Source organism: Haemaphysalis longicornis, unplaced genomic scaffold (genome assembly GCF_048455015.1).
Source record: "Haemaphysalis longicornis isolate Haplotype H1 unplaced genomic scaffold, Haemaphysalis longicornis Haplotype H1 scaffold_4, whole genome shotgun sequence".
Classification (NCBI taxonomy): Eukaryota; Metazoa; Arthropoda; class Arachnida; order Ixodida; family Ixodidae; genus Haemaphysalis; species Haemaphysalis longicornis.
The window spans coordinates 29,881,942-29,902,886 of record NW_027526361.1 but is presented as its reverse complement, the minus strand read 5'-3'; the positions used below and the strand labels follow the sequence as shown (position 1 = coordinate 29,902,886).

The 20,945-nt window shown below is 46.8% G+C and overlaps 1 protein-coding gene across 1 annotated transcript in view; it reads left to right on the top strand.

The window, feature by feature from the left end:
* LOC144178438 (uncharacterized) overlaps positions 1–20,945 on the top strand; it is a 29,251-nt gene extending 8,306 nt beyond the window's left edge. Inside the window, exons 6-15 of the mRNA XM_077706291.1 lie at positions 146–298; positions 2,089–2,221; positions 4,819–4,976; positions 5,978–6,085; positions 8,042–8,122; positions 12,526–12,676; positions 13,402–13,514; positions 16,781–16,963; positions 17,510–17,663; positions 20,703–20,945. Of these exons, the coding sequence (XP_077562417.1) occupies positions 146–298; positions 2,089–2,221; positions 4,819–4,976; positions 5,978–6,085; positions 8,042–8,122; positions 12,526–12,676; positions 13,402–13,514; positions 16,781–16,963; positions 17,510–17,663; positions 20,703–20,839 (1,371 nt within the window). The 3' untranslated portion in view covers positions 20,840–20,945. The remainder of the gene's footprint in view (positions 1–145; positions 299–2,088; positions 2,222–4,818; positions 4,977–5,977; positions 6,086–8,041; positions 8,123–12,525; positions 12,677–13,401; positions 13,515–16,780; positions 16,964–17,509; positions 17,664–20,702) is intronic.

The following is a 20,945-nucleotide window of genomic DNA, read 5'->3' as shown; positions in this document are numbered from 1 at the left end:
CAGGAAAACAATCAAGGCAGTAGACACAATGTTACGATCATTGCTTATCAAATATTCGTAATTTTACGAGCGTGTTGTTTATCTGTTGAATGTTCCAAATGTACAATCTTAAAGCACATTAAAATTTGCCGCGTTCGACGCCCAGGTGCCAAGACCGGTGTACTGCACAAACAACGCTAATGAGAGGAAGCCACCAGAACCACCGATCACCTTCAGCTTTCGGCTGGAAGATGTGTCTTTTACGCTTGACGAGACCGGGTCCAACGTGGGAGCGCTCACATCTACTTCATACAAAGAGGTGAAGGCTGTACGCACCTCTATAGGAAACACCTACTTCGCTGCAGTGAACCAGAGCGCAAAACACGACCGAGTTTCAAGCTCGTGCGCGTACTGGCTTATGTTGCTTATTCAACCACCTTTCAATTTTTCCCTAGCATATCTATTCATCTTTCTGTCTATTCAGACATCTCAATCTTCAAAATTCGTTTGAATGAAAGTTGAAGCCATTAGCAAAAAAGTAACGGCACTTTTTTGCCGTGTCTTTGCCGAAACGTACTGCGGCCATCAGTGCTAAGTTATCCTTGTCAGTACAATGACTATTTACGAAGAAACTATCCTTATGCAGTACGTCAATGTTGCGAGTATAAATTAAGTATAAGTAGGGTTGTTCGTTTTCGGGTTTTATATTTTTTTCAAAATCGGGGGGTTAAAATCGGGTGCTATTTTCGAAGTGATATTTGGGGAGAAATCGGGTGTTTTTGTGAAACCATTCCGAAATTCGGATTTTTTCGGGTTAAATCGATAGCAGTGCTATGTCTATTTTAATAGACTCAGTATATTTTAGAAGGTATCACGAGCTTTTTCACACTAACGCGTTATAATTGGTGTTTATATCACGCTGGCAATCGGGGGGACTTCAGGGTTCTCTTAAAAATGGTCTCCGAAATTTGGAATTTGCTTGGAAATGACTAAAGAATGACAGTAAATAGCATTAATAACTTCTAGCAAATGAAACACTGTATTCACGAAAAGCCGGCCATCGATTGTTCTCACATCCACGTTTACATTGATCTGCTTGCGCAAGTTGTCGGTCTTCATTCGAGGCCTGTCTGATCGCTGAACGTACCTCAACTGGAAGAAGGTTCTCTCAACAACACAGCTTCCATTAGCTAAGCACAACAATGCCAGTGCAGCATTTACCAGTCTGAGGTTGCGTGTGGTGTGCAGAGTCATCCCAATACTCAATGAGTTCGGAAGGTGTGTTCGTGCGCTTGCTTCCAGCAAGTACTAGTTGAGAACAGCGGAACGTCAGACCACAATTGTGCAGATCATTGCTTTGAAAAGGCCCATTCGGGGAGAAATCGGGTTCAACCCGAATCATGTGAAACATGTTCTAGGTGTAAGAACCGGGTAAAACGAACAACCCTAAGTATGAGACAAGACTACATATGCTGACAGTACATTCACACTGGGTGTCCTACTGCCATGGCCATTCGCTATAAGAAGTCAAGAGATTGTTCTTAAGGGGACAAGTTCGTTTTGTTACGATGATGATTGCGATCCCCGACAGAGACGGTGATGCCTTCAGTGAAAGCTGGGGTACCTTGTAGAGGCGGTATTGGGGCATGGCTTGGGCAGCATACTCTTCTGCATTGGGAGCATGAAAAAAAATAATAAAAAGAACACTGCACTATACAGCAGGTTAATTACAGACTCTAAACTCTAAAACACTCTGATGTAGACCCATAGGCATGAATGAGAGCACAAATTTCTCTCAGCGTGACCAAGATTTACAGCCCGAATGTAAAAAAAATGATGCCTTATATGTTAATATAACTGCAAGTGCATGGACCTAATGGTCGCAACTTAATATCTGGGTTATGCAAGGCGCCCTTTCTCTTTCAAGATCGTATATTTTAATTTTTCATAATGCTGGTACAAGATTAAAATCATAAAAAAACATTATTCGCGATTTTACCCCGGCTCTAATGATGTGACTTGTACGCGCTTCTGGTAGCGAGTATGTCGTTATTTCTTTTTTTGAGAACGGAACACCAGCATAAACAATGCCTTGTCCATGATGTCCAGATATGGTACGATGGCTTGAGACAGCTGGCAAGAGTTGACATCATTCCTTCGGAAGAGGAGAAAAGCTGGCCCCTTATCACAGACTCCGGAAGCCTGGACGCAATGTTATCGATAGTTCTTGACTATGAAGCAGGTAAATAAGTTATTTCGGCTAAGTGTCTTCACCCACGCCATGATGTGTTGAGGCCGGGCACTGATGTGAAGTAGACGGATGCAGCAATGAATTTTTGTTGCTGCATCGTGTAGTTAAACTCGTGTCATTCTCTTTTTGGCTATTTCACGGAAGTTTCGAGTCATAGTTTCTGTATATAACTAATCGGGAGAGAAAGCAGAAGGTAACCTTCGTGGCCGGATTTTAAGGTACCGCAGTCACCTCACACTGACTTGCGATCCATCTAGGTCATCACAATGTATGCCATCTCAGTCTTCACAGCATATGGCGTCTCTGTATTTACAATCTAGATTCTCTGCTATTCTATGGCTAACGCCAACTCCATTTTTGTTCACCCGCACGTTCTACAAACGAAGCCTGCTCAAGGCGGACTTCTGGGCAAGTTGGTGTTCCATTGCAAGACCGTTCAAAGCGCAAAACGTAAAACGAGGGACGACGAGAGGCACAGGGACACGCGCTACTTCCAACTAAGATTTATTAGGAAAAGAAGGCAAATATATACACAGAAATCGCGCGCACACCGGTACATTCTTGAGGTCACGCCACGCACACCCAAGACACGCATGATAAAACCGGAATACGGTAAAACAACGATAAAACAAAATCACGAAAACCGAAAAACGACAAAAAAGAAATTTGTTCGACAGCAGCTTGTGTGACACGCTCATTCAGATTCGTATGTTCAGATACGAAAGTTCCTTTTGTGATAGAGTCACAGATGGCTTGCTCACGCATGCATCCCCTCCATATTTTTTTATCGTTTTTCGGTTTTCGTGATTTTGTTTTATCGTTGTTTTACCGTATTCCGATTTTATCATGCGTGTCTTGGGTGTGCGTGGCGTGACCTCAAGAATGTACCGGTGTGCGCACGATTTCTGTGTTTATATTTGCCTTCTTTTCCTAATAAATCTTAGTTGGAAGTAGCGCGTGTCCCTGTGCCTCTCGTCGTCCCTCGTTTTACGTTTTGCGCTTTGAACGGTCTTGCAATGAAGCCTGCTCGCAATGCGTTAAATGTTGGCCTGAGGGTTGCTAGTGCGTCGTCGTATAGCTAACGTCACCAAGACAACAAGCAAAACGACTGCTTTTGAACGCACTTCTCTTGCGAGGAAACTCGTCGCGTGGACTATACGTTTTAGACTTTAACTTGGTAAAGGAATGAAACAATGTTTCCTACACTCTTCGGTACATCTGATAAGAAAAATAAATTAAATTTGAAGTACCACAATTCAAGCGACACGACTTTAAATAAATTTGTCTCCTACCTGGCCTGGCCGCCATGGGCTAGGTGATGGTGACGATGATGCTCGGCGAATTGCATCATATTGTTTATCTGAGGCTTGCTAGTTCTTATTTTACTTTTCTTTATTTTCGGTTATATTTCCTTTACGTGTGTCGGTGTCCCGAGAGCTGATCTCTCCTTTTTGTTTCGTAGTGAATTTCTGTGCACTACATGTGCAGCAAGGGGACTACCATTCTTTGAGGATAGTTTGTTGTCAAGAAAGAAAATCCATTCTTACAAAAGCCTGTTTCGAGTTCCTGCCTGTTATAAATGAAAGTGAGGATTGTAGTGAATTGGAAGATGTTTACAATTCAGTTGCCGTTTAGTTGGGGTATTGAAGAATGAAATGTTACACTTGATTTTGCCGGTGTACCAAGCAGTTGTATAAAGGTTTCTGGCTGATAGCTTTGTCTTCATTCGCTGGGACGAGAGCACCACGTCTGCACAAATTTGTCAGGAAAAAAATCAAAGCACTTTTAAATCTTATCCGCAGCCCGCGCAAAATGCGCACTGGCGCGTCTGCCCTTACCATTTAGTAACTGGAAAGCATTCCGGCTATCGTCAAGGTTGGTGGCTGGGGAGACGAACAATACTTCTTATTTGCCACAATGTTGAATTTAATAAATAAACAGGAAATGGACAACTATACTCACAAAGGCTGAATTGAGAGTGAGCAGAAAGGTCGAAGTCGTCACAAAGAAGTCAACTCTGAATACGCGGTGTGGTATTCCAAGCAGATAGTTGTCGTAATGACTTTTCCCTGTTGAGTTCATTAGTACTATGCTGCATTGCTGTTAATACGAAAACTTTGTTTCTTCTTGATCATGGGCGTGGTGGTGGAGATCTATCTCGTATTGCTTATGCGAGTTAGGTCTCGTACACCTGTTCCTCACTGTAGAGTTCAGGAATAATGCCACTACGCGGATCTAACACCACTTTTCATTTTAGGGGCGAAGCACCTTAGGCCCTTGCTTTGTCCGTGGCTTGTCACTCCCTTGGCGTCTGTGTACACAGTGTTGCGCATGCGCGAGGAGCGTTGGATTGGATTGTATTCGAATGGATTAAATGGGACTGAATTGTATTTGGATTGGATTAAATTGAATTGTATCGGATTGGATTGGATCGGAATTGTGTATACTGTACACACGCGTTGTCACTCATTTACATGCGCGAGTGGGCAATGCCACGGGTGATTTACGGTAAGAACGATCCCCAGTGCTTCGCCCACTTGTCATAATTCACTTCGTGGAGATGCGTGAATTTTTCTTTCGTCGTGCAGAAGCCGCGTTTGTGACGCACCCATCCAGCGGAGAGTGCGTCGTCCGGAAGCTGGGAAGGGACTTTTTCCTCTCGAATCCCAACAGCAGCCTTGGTGTTGAAATGTTGGATCGCAAGGCTATTTTCGGCTTCACTGTAAACCATCGTTTCCAAGGAAGGGTGAGGCATGCTGCCTTTCGGAGTTCCCGTACTCCGTAACTTGACTACACTCTTACGTGCACAAGAAAGTCAGCAATTTAAATTATTTTCCGGGGGAATTGAACTTTAAAGTCTACACGGCTACACTCTCGCTTGTGTATCTATTTGCTTTCCGTTCTTCTCATTAGACACTCTGACCAACAGCGCTTCTTTTAAGCGTGACATGTCTCTAGCCGTGCCAAGCGTCGCCCGGTCGCCTGAGCGCAACGAACATGATTCAACTACGGATGCAACAGTTCCTGAATAGGGAGTTTCAACCCAATATCAGACTCGGAGAAGCAAAACGTGTATGGTTACTTGGTTTTGGCAGATATTAACAGACTCGAGGAGGCGCACCGTAATATGTAGCCCTCTGTTACAGGAACTCTATTCGTGGGCAAAATGCGTTCTTTTTTATGTTGAAGTTTTATTTTACTTGTTTTATTTGAAGAAATAAGCGTTTAATAGCTCACTCTGCTCTGTCTTTGCTCAGAAGCTATTCAGAAAAAAGAACCAAGTTGGAAGAAAACGTAAGAAATGTCGATAAACTTTCAAACTTCTCGCTACACAACGTAACAATTCACAGTTTGAGGTTATTGGGTAATCACAGGGCAAACAGTTAACTCTGTATTTGAACTAAAATGATGCGATCAAACGAAACCAGAGGTACCAATGGAATCGTACAATCATGTTTATTGCTGGTAGCGTTTGTCAGCGGCTGCCAATCCCACACAAACTCTTGCCTGATGACGTCACAGGAGAATGCGATAAAGTTGCATGCACGTCACCACTTTACCAGTATTTTTATTATCTAGCTGAAATGAGTGAATTTTGCGTTAAAACTGACACGATTTATGTTCTGGCATTGCAAACTTTCAAAATTGTGACTTTTCGGGTCTTAAAGCCCTAAACGTCAAAGGGAGCTGACACACGGGACGGGAGGTTGCTTCTCGCTTTCTGCAACGTCTGCCCTTCTGTCGCAGTACAAGATTAGAGGCATCGAGGTAGAAACTTGGACGGCCGTTACAAAGGAGGCCGAGGAGAGTTTGAACGAGCAAAGGAGCAGCAGGCACGAGATATCTTTCATGACGGTGAGCACCTCAACAGTGGCGCTGATATGCAGCAGCGTTTCCTAGCATTGTGTGGGGGCACCGGCTGCGGCGTTTTACGAATCGTTATCACTGAGCTGTGAGTTCCGTGTCCAGCTTACCAGGAACTCCCCTGAAATTCACTAGCAATCGTATTTCCCGGCATCCTTTAGCAGGTTAATAGATTCCAGGTTGCTTTCGATGCTCTCGTTAGTGTCGTTCCTGTTAAATAAGTTTCAGTTTTTTTACTAATTTCTCAGCTACAAAGTACGTTATCGGTTTTAGTATCAGACTTTTCGTAAGAAAAAAAAAAGGCTATCTGGGTACCCCATACAAGATATCGTGTACATTATTTATGTTAGAGCTTAACCGCTGAAGCAAACGTCGGTATGATGAAATTACTGAGGCAAGCTACATTAAGAACTGAATTAACGAATATGAAATCTGGTACACAACATATAGCGGCCAACAAAAAAACACCAAAGTTTTCTCAAAACGTTTTCAAGAAACAAGTAAGCTACTTAAACAACGCAACATAGGTTTCATCAATGACACTCATTTGAATGAATTGTGAATATGATTTTCAGCTGTTATAAAATGACCTCTTGAAATGAGGAGATTATGTGGTTCTGGGCAACAGATTCAACTGTTATGTCCGCAAAGAGTTCCGTCGGCCTACCAGTTTGTTTTCGCTTGTGATGGCAACGAATTCTTTTGTTTTAAGAATATTGTGTTATTAGCGACAGAAAAAAGCCAATGATGAGTTTCTAAACTAAATCTTCGAAGAATAACTAACCCTACTTGTAACTGCCAGTGATATTTATGCATGGTAGTTTGTCACGCCCTTTAGCGGGGATGTAGTACAAGCAGTGAATGCGACTAATCATGCTGCTGGGTTTTGCAAATGATAAAGATCTAATAACTGGGCTGTGTACATATTCTGCTAATATGACCGGCATAATTCATGCGTAGCGAATGACGGCAATTTAAAGTTATTGAAGAATTGGTTGAGGAAAATGATGGTGTCACTTAATTATTGCACCTATGCCAAACGCCATGCTTTGTTTGCGTTTTGACGGGCACGTCAGTTTTCAAAAGCTTCTCAGCTGTGATACACTCAAACGTGACGTTATCCGATGGCTTTATGGCGTTTTTGACCAAACGGAGGTCGGTAGAAAAGTTAGGCCGTTCGTGATGAGCATCAGAAATCACGAGGCTGCTTTTAGTGGGATTTATTATACGTATGTTACCATGACGCCGAGAACCTGTCGTTCGAAGATCGGCGTTAATCCTCGCGTGTAAGGCTTAGTCGATGTTAGCTAAGGCAGTTGTTGTATTGACAACAGAACTGCTTATATAAATAGTTTAAATAAATTGTTTATATATTGTCCAGGTACAGTTCAGTTGTATGATGACAACATATAAACATATAAACTATTCCATGAATGCATCTCTTTTTCTAAGTATATTGAAGCAACTCACACAAAAAATATTAAAATTCCGCAGTAATTCATGCTTTTGTTTTTGTTGCGAAGCATTCTTTGCCTGCTAATCCCGGTGTGAGTGACCTGGTTGGCTGGGTTTCTGGCCTGCTATCACCGACCTTCTGTAGAGGGTGCACCCTAGCAGAGAGTGTTGTAGCAGTGAAGCAAGTGTTAGCGTTAATTCTTATCATACTCGCACTACTAGCACTAAGATTTATTTCCTGTAAGGATTCCAAGAATCTTATCTCTGCATGCCTTTAGGGAATATTAAGTAATTCCCGAAACCAAAGAATGTTTGGCATTTAAAGCAAATCACCGGGGATGAATTCTAAAGGTAATTTTTTTATTTTGACCGATGTCGTGTTTTTAGCTGACTTTGTGGAAACGTTTGGTAAAACTAAATTCAGCTTTTTTGTCGGGCCGAATTATTCAGCATTAAAAAAAAAATCTTGGTGTGCTCTGTGTTTCTTTTCAGGACGCCCAAGCAGAGCGATCAGGCGAACTCGACCTTAAATTTGTGCCTGTTCAAGAGAGCATTTACGATGACATTTATAAGGTAAATTCGCAGTTGCTTTTATGAATATATAGCAGACAAGAATAAATGTAGTGGGTGGTGTCGGTATGCACGCAGAAGTGAGGGCACAATGGGTAAACTATCGGTTTTTTACGGGGTGTAGACGTTCGTGTTCACTCGTGTACGCAAAAGATCTGTGTGCCGAGTGTTTCATGAAATACTTACGATGACTACCGTAACGAAAAGGCCGAGTGGAAATACTCATTTTTGGGGGGCTGAGAAGAGGATTAGGAGGAGGAGGGGGAGAAGGAGGAGGATTGTGGCATGTATGTTAGTCCCGTTTGAGGTGGGAAAGTTAGCTGACAGTAATTACAAGAATATGAAAGCTTGAAGCAAAAAGCAAAGTTCTGACCTCTGTGGTGTAAATTGCAAGGAGTAAGCCAGGTATATAAGCTTGCGCACGTAATATCTCTGAATGCAGTTGAGATAGCTATCGACGGAAATGCACTTTTTGCTCCTGGAAAAACTGGGTTGAAAGGAATAGAGTAATGACACGAAATTTCAAAGCTGGGATAACTACGTAAAAGGCTTCCTTTGTATATGAACACATCTCCCAGCAAGTTTCAACAGTAACCGCTCAGTGCGAAATATTTTAAACCCATTTTATTCTTTGCGCGCCCGAGAAAGCTCGGAACGGATACCCTTTTGCAATCGGCATCAGCATGACGTCATCTGCTCCTCCTGGCCCCAAACTGCCGACGTGAGGGCTCCCATGACGTGGCCAACGCGCGGACTGCGGTTGGCGCGCGCTGCGGTTTTGGGACTGACGTCATGCTGACCGGCACGTGGGGATGGCGGAGACCGCGGCTGGTCTGGGCGCGAGGTGATGTCACGACCGCCCTCCTGTCATGGCGGTCACCTCGGTGTTCGTTTAGTCGAAACCGTAACTGACACAAATAAACGAGGCCGTAAATAATTATTTACGCTGCGGCTGTCGACAGCCTAATGTGTCATTCTATGATTCGTGGGCTGGTAGGCACACATAGCAGCGAAAAAAAACTCAACACGAAAACGCTGGCTAAAACAACGCACCAACCGTCGGCTAGGAAACGGATCGCCGAACTCAACAAACAGATCGAAAATCACTGCAGGGTGCTGTGCGCCCAGCAATGGAACCAGGCATGTAACGAGGCGGACGGCATGATGCACACGGGAAAGACGTGGAACATGCTACGACACCTCCTGGACGACACCACGACCAAGAGTACCCAACACAACAACCTTGCCCGTACGCTCCATAGGGCCACCAAGGAACTGGGAGAGGACGAGGTCAAGAAAACACTGGACGCCAAGTACCTCCCGACCACCCCCATCGAGGACCACCAAGGTTACCTCGGAGAGGAGAACGCAGAGCTAGACAAGGACATAGAACCATGGGAAGTGAGCGACGCGCTGCAGAATCTCAACAGGAGATCGGCGGCGGGACCTGACAGGGTCACCAACAAGGCGCTCAGGAACCTAAACGACGCGGCAGTGCAGGCGCTGACGCGCTACTTCAACAAGTGCTGGCGCGCAGGCCAACTCCCCAAGCAGTGGAAGGCGGCCAAAACGATCCTAATCCCTAAACCCTGCAGGCCCCCGAGCATAGAGAACCTTCGACCAATTTCACTCACGTCGTGCGTGGGGAAGGTGCTGGAGCACGTCCTCATGAACCGGTGGCAACGCTACCTAGAAGACGCAGAGCTCTACCCCAACTCTCATAGGATTCAGAAATAAGCTGAGCACGCAGGACGCCATGATCCTGCTAAAACACGAGATCCTGGACGACGACACGATGACCAGATACAATAGAGCGGTGCTTGGCCTGGATCTGCAGAGTGCGTTCGACAAGGTCCGACACTCGGCAATCCTAGGACAAGTCTCTAAACTCAACATGGGAGGACGGACGTACGACTACATCAGGGACTTTTTGACGAACAGAACGACCAAGATCTGCGCGGAAGACCTGCAGCTGCCCGAAAAGAAGCTCGGAAGCGTCGGCACGCCGCAGGGCTCGGTCATTTCCCCGCTGCTGTTCAACCTGGTGATGATCGGCGTGGCAAATCGGTTGGAAAGGGTGGCGGCCGTCCGCCACACCATCTACGCCGACGACGTCACGCTGTGGGTCCCGGGAGGCCAGCGACGGACATATCGAGACGATTTTGCAAGAAGCTACATACGCAATCGAAGAACAGCTCGACGGATCGGGCCTCGTCTGCTCTCCGACCAAGTCGGAGTTGCTGATACACCCACCGACGGGCGTTAGGAAACGCAAAAGAGACGACCGGTCAAGCATCGTCTTACACACGGCAAACCGACAGGTCACCCCGGAGGTCGACCAAATCAGGGTGCTGGGCATGCTCCTCGAACGAACGAGGGTCAACGGCGCCACGGTAACCGAGCTGACCACGAAAGCCGACGCGGTCATGCGCCTTTTCCACCGAGTCTCCAACAGAAGGAGAGGCATGAAGAAGGAGAACCTGATGAGGCTTGTCCAGTCCTTCGTCATAAGCCACGTCGCGTACGTCGCCGCGCTTCACAACTGGAGGGCGTGCGAGAAAGCCAAGATCGAGGCGACCATACGTAAGGCGTACAAGACGGCTCTCGGCCTCATCAGAAGTATGAACACGGACAAGCTCGCGTCGTTGGGGGTGCACAACACCCTCGACGAAATCGCGGAAGCACAGAAGACGGCGCAGTTTGAGCGCCTGTCGGGCACCAGAACGGGACGGTACATCCTCCGACGCCTGGGGTACCTGCCCAAGGAGGGAGGACAACCAGCAGTGGAACCGCTGCCCGAGGGATCGCGGGGACGGCTTGTCGTCTGTCCGATCCCTCGCAATATGAACCCAGAACATAACAAGGAACGAAGGACCGCTCGGGCCAAGGCCCTGGTAGACCTACACGCAAGCGACAACAGGGCAGTGTACGTGGATGCTGCGAGACGTCTACGCGGCGGTGACAGCCACGACGGAAGACACGAAGACAGCGGCGAGCGTTCACTCCATGAAAACACATCAGGCCGGGGAGGTAGCGGTGGCACTCGCCCTAGCAGACCCCGGGTGCACGACGGTTCTCTGCGACTCGAAAACGGCGATCCGCAACAATGCCAAGAACAGTGTGTGCGGTGAGGCCGCGCGCAATTGGCGCAAGGCCGAAGCCAACGGCTGCTTCAGTAGAGGCAGTGTGGTGCCCAAGTGGTTCCCGACCCACATTGGTAGAACCGTGGCGGGCCAGGTGGGCAACGCGAACCACAACGAGACGGCCAACGCCGTCGCGCGAGGACTTGCACGCCGCGCGACGAACAGCGACCAGGCCGCCTCGGACGACGTGGACGCAGGCGCCGAAGACAACGACGGAACCAAGGATACGATGACCAGCTACAACGACGTTGTGCGGTGCTACAGACTGTGCCGACGAACGATGCCGCCTCCCCACCCGAGGTTGACGGAGGAGGCCGTATTATACAGACAATTACAGACGGACTCCGTGATCACCCCGGTGCTCGCGAAGTACATGTGTCCAATGGTGTACGACAGTGATGTGTGCAAACTCTGTGAGTGTGAGCGGGGCACGCTGACCCATTTCATGTGGGACTGCAGAATCAGCGCGAAACGACGCTTCCACCACCCTTAGAGGCGGCGAAGTGGACTTATGACTACGACGTGCAACTCCAGGCAACCCAGCAGGTCTCGGCAGCCCTGGGTTTGCAGCGACCGAGCGACCCCACAGAGGGGAGGGGGAGCGGTGGCTCTCTCCGACCCTAGCGGGGAAGCAAGGGCGCAGGTCCTAGGGTCCAGCCGGGACGACGTGCAGGCCGCGTCATGGCTAGGATGAACCTCTCGTGAGACTCCGGAACCACTCTGCAGGCGACTAAATAAAGTTGCTCTCTCTCTCTCTCACACACAAAAATTTCGTGTCAGTACTCCTTTAAGATACGGTGAACTGCGATCGTCAGGAAATACACAATTGTTGTTAATTCGTAAGCATTGCATAGTGTTTAAGAGTCGAAAATTGGGCTATGACTGCCCACAGCGTACAGATGGGGAGATCACGCGACGGTACGTGAGGATAACAGGTTCACACCAGCCACGGAGAACGCTGATTCGAGTGAAGTAGTTTCGTGGAGTGAGGGTCGTTGCGTGTATATAATACTACATAAAAGGAAATGTTGAAAAACTATTGGGCGCTTAAGTATGCTTACGTACCGCCAGGGTGCTTTCGCAGTCAGAGCACGGGAGCAGACTTAAGTGCCCCCGAGGACTTTTTCCCTGTTTTTATTTCTTTGTAACGCTAGTACTCCAGGACAAGTTTCTAACTCGTGATGCTTCCCAGTTTTCAATACGACGATATATCCGCTGATCAGGGCTTGTCCACCTGTAACGCTGGATGCGGTATTCCTTCAGGCCAACGAGAAGCTGATGCCAGTGTTCAGGCAACACGTGCGAATGAAGAACTACTTCAACTTCTCGCCAGACCAACCCCGGCTATCGGTGTTCCGAGCGCCCGGCTGCATCCCCCGCCACGAGGCCAAGAGTTTCATGCTTTCTTTAGACGGTAGGCACCTCTCGCCAGCCCATATTCTCTCTTTCGAAATCGTCACATTTTCCTTTCGCACCCAGCACCCTTGAATGCCGCCAGAACACATTCACGAGAGCATCACTTTATTGAGGCTACCTATAATTAAGTGCTAGTTACTTAAACGTTTTTGGTTTATAGGTAAATTTACCTGGCTATTATTGAAGGAAAGTATACTCCTGGAGATTCTTTCATCAAAAAAGAGAAAATATCGAAATAAACTCACCTGCTATTGCGGTGAGGCAACGAGACTTTTCGCTGATCCAAGAAGGATCTTCGTATAATATTATCTAAAAAATATTCCAACGGTAGTCCGCCTTCCTTCCTTCGAAATTTTCTTACTCGACGAGCGGGAATTCCGCTGCATTTCGTGATAGTTATCAGCATTGGGGAAATTATATACATGGATAAATAAAGCTATGAATCCTTATATGGTCGTAATATGGCACGTATTACGTAAATTACGACAAGCACTTTAAAATTAATTGCGAAACTGAAAATACGTTTCCGTTTTTTTTTTATTGTACGGTGACTTTTTTGCATTGAAAACTAGCACAGGAGGCGGCGCGCATTCATTATTGAGTATAAATAACCGGTAAAATTTACTGCGTATGCAAAAAAAAATTTATTATAAGCATTTTTTGATTGCACGTATGCGAAAAACTGTCGCCACCCATATAAGAGTGAATATTTTGATGCCGTAGAAAAAAATCCCAAGACAATCAAAGGCAACAAGGAAGCACTTTCTGATGCTCTTCGGGAATCACTGAAGGACTGCGGAGAGATCGACACAGTGCTGCGCATTGAAGTTCTCCAAGTAAGTGCTCGTTAAATACTCATTGCCCTTCTTTAAAGGGGCCGTGAAAGGTGTTTTGAGCACACTCAATGAACTAGAGCAATCGTTAGATTGGGTCGTCAACGTCATCTGTGCCAAGTATTACTCTTTTACGCGCAGCGGAACGCTCAGATTTTTGTTGCAAAGTTTGTCGCTTTTTTCTCACCCTTCCCTTCGTGTTTTTGGACGCCGCCATCTTCACATGTCTACGTCATCGATTCCCAGATGTTCGTCATGAGCTAGACATCCTGCTATTCGGCGACTTTTTCACGCACTTCCGGCAAAGAGATGAGTCGTCTGCTCAGCATCGGCTCGCCGGCTGATCTGCCAGCGTAGTGCCGGAGTGCTTGGACATTTTACGACAAACGAAACAAGTGTAAACACACGCTTAACCGTTTGTATTGAATGCAACACGGCCATAACACGACATGGATATTCTCTTACCTGAGTACGTTCCATAAAGAAAGCGTTGAAGCCCCGTGGCACTTCTTTCGTGCAATCGCAGAGAACGCCCCGAGCCGAATGCCCGGGTTTGACGCACACATATTTTTCAACTTCAAAACAATCCAGAGATGCGTTTCGAACGTACACAACGTCACAACATGCGTTGCAAATCTAAACAGCGATTGACAGACGATGGGTTGTCTCCTCCTGCCCATCGTAAATTCGGCACTCACCTCGCGCGTGGTTTGCGGGGACGAACAGCAAGTCACTTAACTCTGGCGCACAAGCCGAGATGGCTTTTAGCCACGCACACTGCACATACCCCATGCGAGGTTGAGTCGTACGTCGCTCTAGAAAGATCATCCAGACCATGGGAAGCACTATCCACCCGCAGAAGCACAGCGTCGCATTTCATCGCGAAACAAAGGCGTTCACAACACACACACCATCGCCTCCTGTAATGCCAAACGCATCTCGCACTTCCCAATGGGAGTGAGTGGTACGCCTGCAGTGCCCACATGTCGCGAGGTGGGGCCCCAAGTTGAACCGGGATCACGCAACCGTAACTGACTTCTAAAGCGGTTTGTGCCTTGTTGCCAAGGCAACCGATGTTTGAGATTGTCAAAGAAATGGCGCTCGCTCCAGCTCTAGAAAGCTCAGAGCCGCGGTGGAGCATGTTTTGCCAATGTTGCCGCTCTCCACCACGCGTCGCCCCAAGCTGAACTGGTCACATGATTGAAGTGTTTTGTGCATGGGTTCTGTATCGGTTTAAAATATCTTTTTCACATGCCGCCGCCAGGAATTACCACCGCCGCAAAATAAGACCCGGCACCAGCGGGGCCACATCTGATACGGCACTTTTTGGATAAACAGTGCGCGGTACATCAAAGAGAATGAGCGCACGATCCTCCCCGTGCGGCTGCGAGTTCACCGCCCATAAAAAGTCACGTGCCGCCGGTAGCAACTGCAGAAACGTACACCGCGAAAGTGCAAGGCCAGGCCGCCGCACACATGCGGCCAGATTTTTCGTTCGCTTTTCCAGCCTTGAGCGGAGTGCGGGATTCATGGTGTCAACAAAGCTTGCCCGTAGCAGCAGTCTGAGCAGCGCAATAGCGGAAGTACGTCACCGCTGAGGAGCGCAGCATCATGGGAGGGAAGGCTCGCGCGCCGTCAACAGCGGAGAGTAAGTAGAAAGGAGGAGGAAACGCGGCGCGACGATAATGCGCAGTTTTTGATTTACGATTTCTCAGCTAATACTCATCGCTTTAACAAAATTCTTGCGGGAGGAGATTGCTAATACATTGCTTTATTTGGTTGCATGTACATCCATGCATCGGCGGAAGGTATTTCAGGACCCCTTTAAACACGAAAGTGTTTTATTCCGGGGTACACAAGCATTTGAGTGACGTCATATCCGTCACGGAAGTGACGCCAGTACAACGAAGCAAGCGGCCTGTAAAGAGTGCACCACTGCGCACAGGGTCTTCTTGCGGGGAAGAAAACCTTTAGTACTGAAGAGTACGTTATACTGAGGGTTGTTCGTTTTCGGGTTTTATATTTTAACACGAAGGTGTATTATGCCGGGATACCTCAAGATTTCACTGACGTCATATACGTCACGGAAATGACGCCGTACACCTTTGCCGAAGCGACCCGCCAGCAGGACGTCACTCGCCAAGCACACCCAGCCGCCGACCCGCCAATCACGCTCAGCTGCAGATTTTGCTGCACATTTCACTTTCGTTTTTTACCGATTCCTATGACAGAGGAATCAACCACAGTATTTTTGTAGAGCGCCTAGTTCGTATGTGTCATATAGCCTAGCAGAGAGCAGCTCACATCAAAAGGCTTTCGTAACTTCTAATCACTAGCAGTGATGAGGAGTGCACGTAATCAGTGTAACAACAAAAAAAAACGTCAGAATTGGCTTCCTTTAAAACTTATCGAATAGGTGAAGCGCACGGCTGCGCACGCGTGAAGACGCATGCTGTTACTGTCAGGTTTAGTGCGGGGAAGCTACACGTTCGGCGTGGTACCCTTCCACATTCTGAAGCAATTAAGCATATATTTGCGTTTTACATGCACCCAGGTTTGAAGGGTTGACTGTTCGGCTAGGAATAGGAACATCTTTCATCAGTGAGACCACATCTGGGAAACTATAGGAGTACCTTATGGGACACAAACAACACACCCTCACTAGAACAGGATTTAACCGCCCTGGTTGAGTATTAGAGTGAATCTCCCATACCGAAAGAGACGTAAGTCCTACGGCGGACGTAAATAAGCTCATTGACGAACGAAAAAGAAGCATTATTACGAAATAATACCGTAAAAGTTTATACCACAGCCTGCAGGCAGGGCGTGTAGTTTGCTTAATATTGTTTTAAGTGAAATAATTGTTTTGTTAACATTGCATGATACTTCTTGAACACGGTGCACAAACGTACTCAGTCATTAAATTTCGCCAGAACTTTTCCCACTCTCTATGTGGGTCGGTGTAATTTTGAATGGAACTTAATTAAAAAAAATATTTCTCGTCTAAGCGAGAGGAGGCTGGGACTAAAAGCACAGACGGCCTGATAGACGTCTTCAGAGACCTTCAAACAGTATCAGCAGCATTGTGTCGTCACAAAATTTTCACACAAGATACATCAGGGTACCTATGAATGTATGCAATCAAACAGAGCAATCGTTTGCACAAGGGGAGCCAAAAAATAAAGCAATTAATAATACTAACAATCTTGTCCACTTGGCTTTGAAAATAGCTCCGAAAGGACTCGCATTGTTTCCTGAATCACCAACAGGTATATTTTGACAAGAGGAGTAAGAACGTCAAAGCCCTGTTTGAGATCCTGGGTCCCCTGACCGAGCTGCAACAGGAGCGGGTTGTCACCATCGAAGAAGCCGCGCAAAACATCAACGAGCGAATCAAGAACGGAAGTTTCTTAGTCACAGCGACGCTCGTGGATGCCGACGGTAACAAGCAAGTAAGGCATTCGCTGTTGAACGCCTTTACAGAGAAGCTGCGCATGGCTAGGGTACCGCTAGTTTTTGTTCTGCGTCCCTAAAAAACGCCTTGCGGGAAAGAAAACTTACAAATGTAGAGAAATCAACACATGTGCGTGAGGCGCTACGACACTGACCCACAGGTAACGTGCTAACTAGCGTGTGTTGTCAAATGTCCGCGCTCGTGTTCGAACGATTCTTTGAGTCGGAACGTTCGCAGAAGTTACTGTTATTTTTGCCTTCCCACGTTGGACACTTCATTCGCTGGAGGAGCCGCCTGTTTACCACCCCGTTAATGGCGAACGGAGTGTACGGATGGTTCGAGGGCTGTAAGCGACATTTGGTTGTTTTCAGCCTTAAAACTACTTCAAAAGTATGCGTGCCACGCTTTTCCCAGCCACACCAAAATGGCAAAACTTTTCCCAGGCTTTGAAACAGGTCGCTAGCTTTTTCTCTTTCCTGTTTATATAGATTTAACATCGGACATGCGTTACGTGGAGAAAAAACATCATTTTTTCCCCTTGCAGATTTATTCTTTCAAAGCGCTAGAAGATTCCTTCGTTGAAGTTCGCTGGCCCAAACAGGCATCCTCTCCGTACCGTCAACCTCAGAAAGCCTTCGCCGACATTAACAAAGAAAAAGAAAATTCAGCTACCTCTCAATACGCCGGGTACAGCCCAGGTAAGTTTTGAACTAACTGATTCTTAACTCTTTTTATGGCACATAAATTTTGTTCCCGAACTGCCGCTTAAACGGACTGACTTCATTGCTATTTGGTTTTCTTAAAGTGAGATAAGATGTATTTGAGTCTCAGAATTTCTTATCAAACTTCGAATCCAGCTATTGTAGCCCCCGGCAGAACGTTTCAGTTATTGGCGGCAGACCCGTACGCCCCATGTGTTGACGATTCCGTTTGATGTTGTTAAGACAAGTGCGAACCGCACGTTACACCCAATTCCTTGCGCAAAACTTCGTGACGAGCTGGTAAATGCGAAGGACAAACTTTCCAGCGGGAAGTGTCCAGTGGTCACGTGTAGTCCACTGCAGCCTCATGCACATCGGCGAAATCAGAAAGTTTTCGAGGAAGATTCAAGAGGAGTCGGTGGAAGACAAGAAGAGGAATTGCAATAAGGTAGCGAATTGGGCGAGTTGGAGTGCGTTCATAAGGGTCAGCGCAGACGAAAACCGGACAGCGCTTGTGTCGTCCTTACTCTTCTTGTCCGGTTTTCGTCTGCGCTGACGATTATCAAGAAGAAGAATGTCACCTTCAATGCGCTTACTGATCACGTGAAAGAACCCGATCAACGAATCTACTCGTACAATGCTCCGATCATGGCAAAGGAAAGAACCCTCGCTTATGTATCATGAAAACGAAACGCGACACGCGGCTAACACAACGCCCACGCGCGCTCATACGACATGCGCGCATAAAAAAAAAAATAACGCCACATCTAGTCCTACGTTCTTGTGAACAAAGGGTTTATTGGGGATACGAAACGCTAAAATTTACTCTCGATCATAATAGTAAGTTGGACGAATTGGTTCATATTCATTTCGTGGAAACAGCGCAATAATAGAGATGGGCTTTGATGAAATCGGCTTCGATGAAATGGACATGCCTTCGATGAATAGCCGTTCGACGAAGGCATGTTCGATCAACTGTCGCGTACCCGTTTACAAAATAGTCCGCCAACACAAAACGCGTTTAGATCGCTTGTTTGACCGCATAGTTTATTCACACCAAGCTTTAAAATGCTGTGAACCAGCGCTAGTCACAACTTCGAATAGCGGAACATGCTCGCAGCCAAATGCCACGAGCGTTCCAGTTGCAATGCTTGGGAAGGGTCATTTCTGGGTTAGCCAAGCCAGCCGCACAAACGTGTTATCATAGATAACGTCGTCGATAAAAGATTTATGAGATAACCCCTAACAAATGAAAAATTAGCGATTAACAGCACGTTAAGAGTAACCCAGTTTATTATTAAATTATAAATGTTTCAAGAGCAGAGCACTTTAGGGGCTCGCCTTGTCGTCGTAGCTCGATGTAACGGTCGATGTCAAATGACTACCGGAATCAGGCGGTGCCGCGAGATAACGGACCCAAGTAGATCTCGTTGTTCCGTCGTACGGCGTCCCGCAGAGGCTTCGAAAACCAAGTGGTTTAAGGAGTCATAATCGTTCGAAACTCGTGAAATGCTGGCGCTTGTCATACGTCATACATCTCCCCGTTGTTTAGCGCAAAAAAAAAAAAAAATGGCCGCGTATCTGCTCCTTTCGTTGCAAATGTCGTCAATAGACGATAGTCTTTGTAGACATGTGCCAAGGAAATGCCCCCCTTTGCTTTCCCGCTCACCTCTCATGCAGTTCCTGTACCATCGCGCTCATTCCAAGGTAAACACACTAAAGATTTGCGCAAGGTGATTTGAATTTACCGCGTTCCACTGCTACAGGCCAGGTTCTTCGATGCCAGCGCTGCAGTACGGCGGAGACGCGCGTGAATGGAGGCGGCCGACTACAAGGTTTATAGAACCGCGTGGCAGTGCTCCACGTGCGTTCCAAGCAGAACGTGGAACCTAGCTGGTGGAACCTTTCGTTGCTGTTGCCGCGTGATTTTTCGTATGCCGCCAGGAGGCAGCGGTTTTCTGCAGTAGATGTAGAATATCATTTTTTATCGAAAAACCAAGCATCCATGAATTTTTTAATAAAGGAACACTGTAAATATCCCTTGTGTACTAATTTCCAGTCTTATATTTGCGTAATGTCTTGTTCTTGTTCAACAAAGTTGACAAGTATGAACATATAAACCGGGCTTAGACGTTTACATTTGGCTGGGAGTATATAAGACTATTGCGCAATATCAATTTTACTTTGGCCGGGTGGCTGAATCGAGTCAGAGACAACAAACGGACAGACATACAGATAGACAGACATACAGACAGACCAAAATTTCTCGGTTTAAGTAGCCCAAGAAAGACTATCGTCTTTAAAAAAAAAACTGCAGGTACAGCCTGTAAAAGGCTTGTCTATAACACAGCTTTCGTACTCTCAGCCTTATTCCACCCCGCCGGTGCGGGATTTGAATAAAACTACTGCGGAATTCTGAAGTCTTAGCCCTTCGCTTTTGCCTCCGACATGTTTGGAACGAGTATGTTTCGGCAGTTTTCGGATGTGGCTGGTTGAAGTTGAAATCGCTGTTATAGACAAGCGTTTTACCGACTGTACATTTGACGCAAAATATATGTACTTAACCGGCAGCACCTGCGTTAATTCAATTCGGAAAGCTCGTTAGGTTGGTTTTTGCCATAGTAAGCAAAAAAAAAGTGGCAGTGCAACACCGGCGCGTACAGGAGGAAAAGCAAGCACAAAAAGAACAGAACTCTCGTTGGGGCTTTTTCAGGCAGGGGCGCGCGAGCACTACGGAGGCGGGAAATTTGAATTGCTTTTGGTGGTAGCAGTGAACGGATAACGGCGCTACAGCCCATTATGGCTATATTTTCTCTGCACTTTCGTCAGCTTTCCCGTTAAGTGGAACTGCTTTAATTTTTTTGTTTGTAAGTCATAACGTTGCCTTATTATTACACCCTGAGCGGTGGAGTCGCTTAGTCCCGATGTTCATTTCTTGCTCTGCGTCCTGTTACTGTTGAACTCACACGTAACTGGTAACACGTGGCTGGTAACCGAACGCATGTGTCAACACGCACGTCTCTGATGATTGCGCAGGTGTGTTCGCCGCAATCGCTGTCGTCTTCACGTTGGCAGGGATCGTCTGCGGCATCTTCGCCATGCGCATCTACCTGGCCAGAAAAGGGCCCGAAGGTCTCATTCAAAATGAAGAACTTCCCATCGAGCTTCAGTGAGTCAACGGTGAACGGAGCGAAAACACCAAGAAATCTCAGCGCGCATCGAGCATGCGGCCCCTACTCCGGCTTTGACTCAAATGAATAAATGTGCTTCAGGCGACAA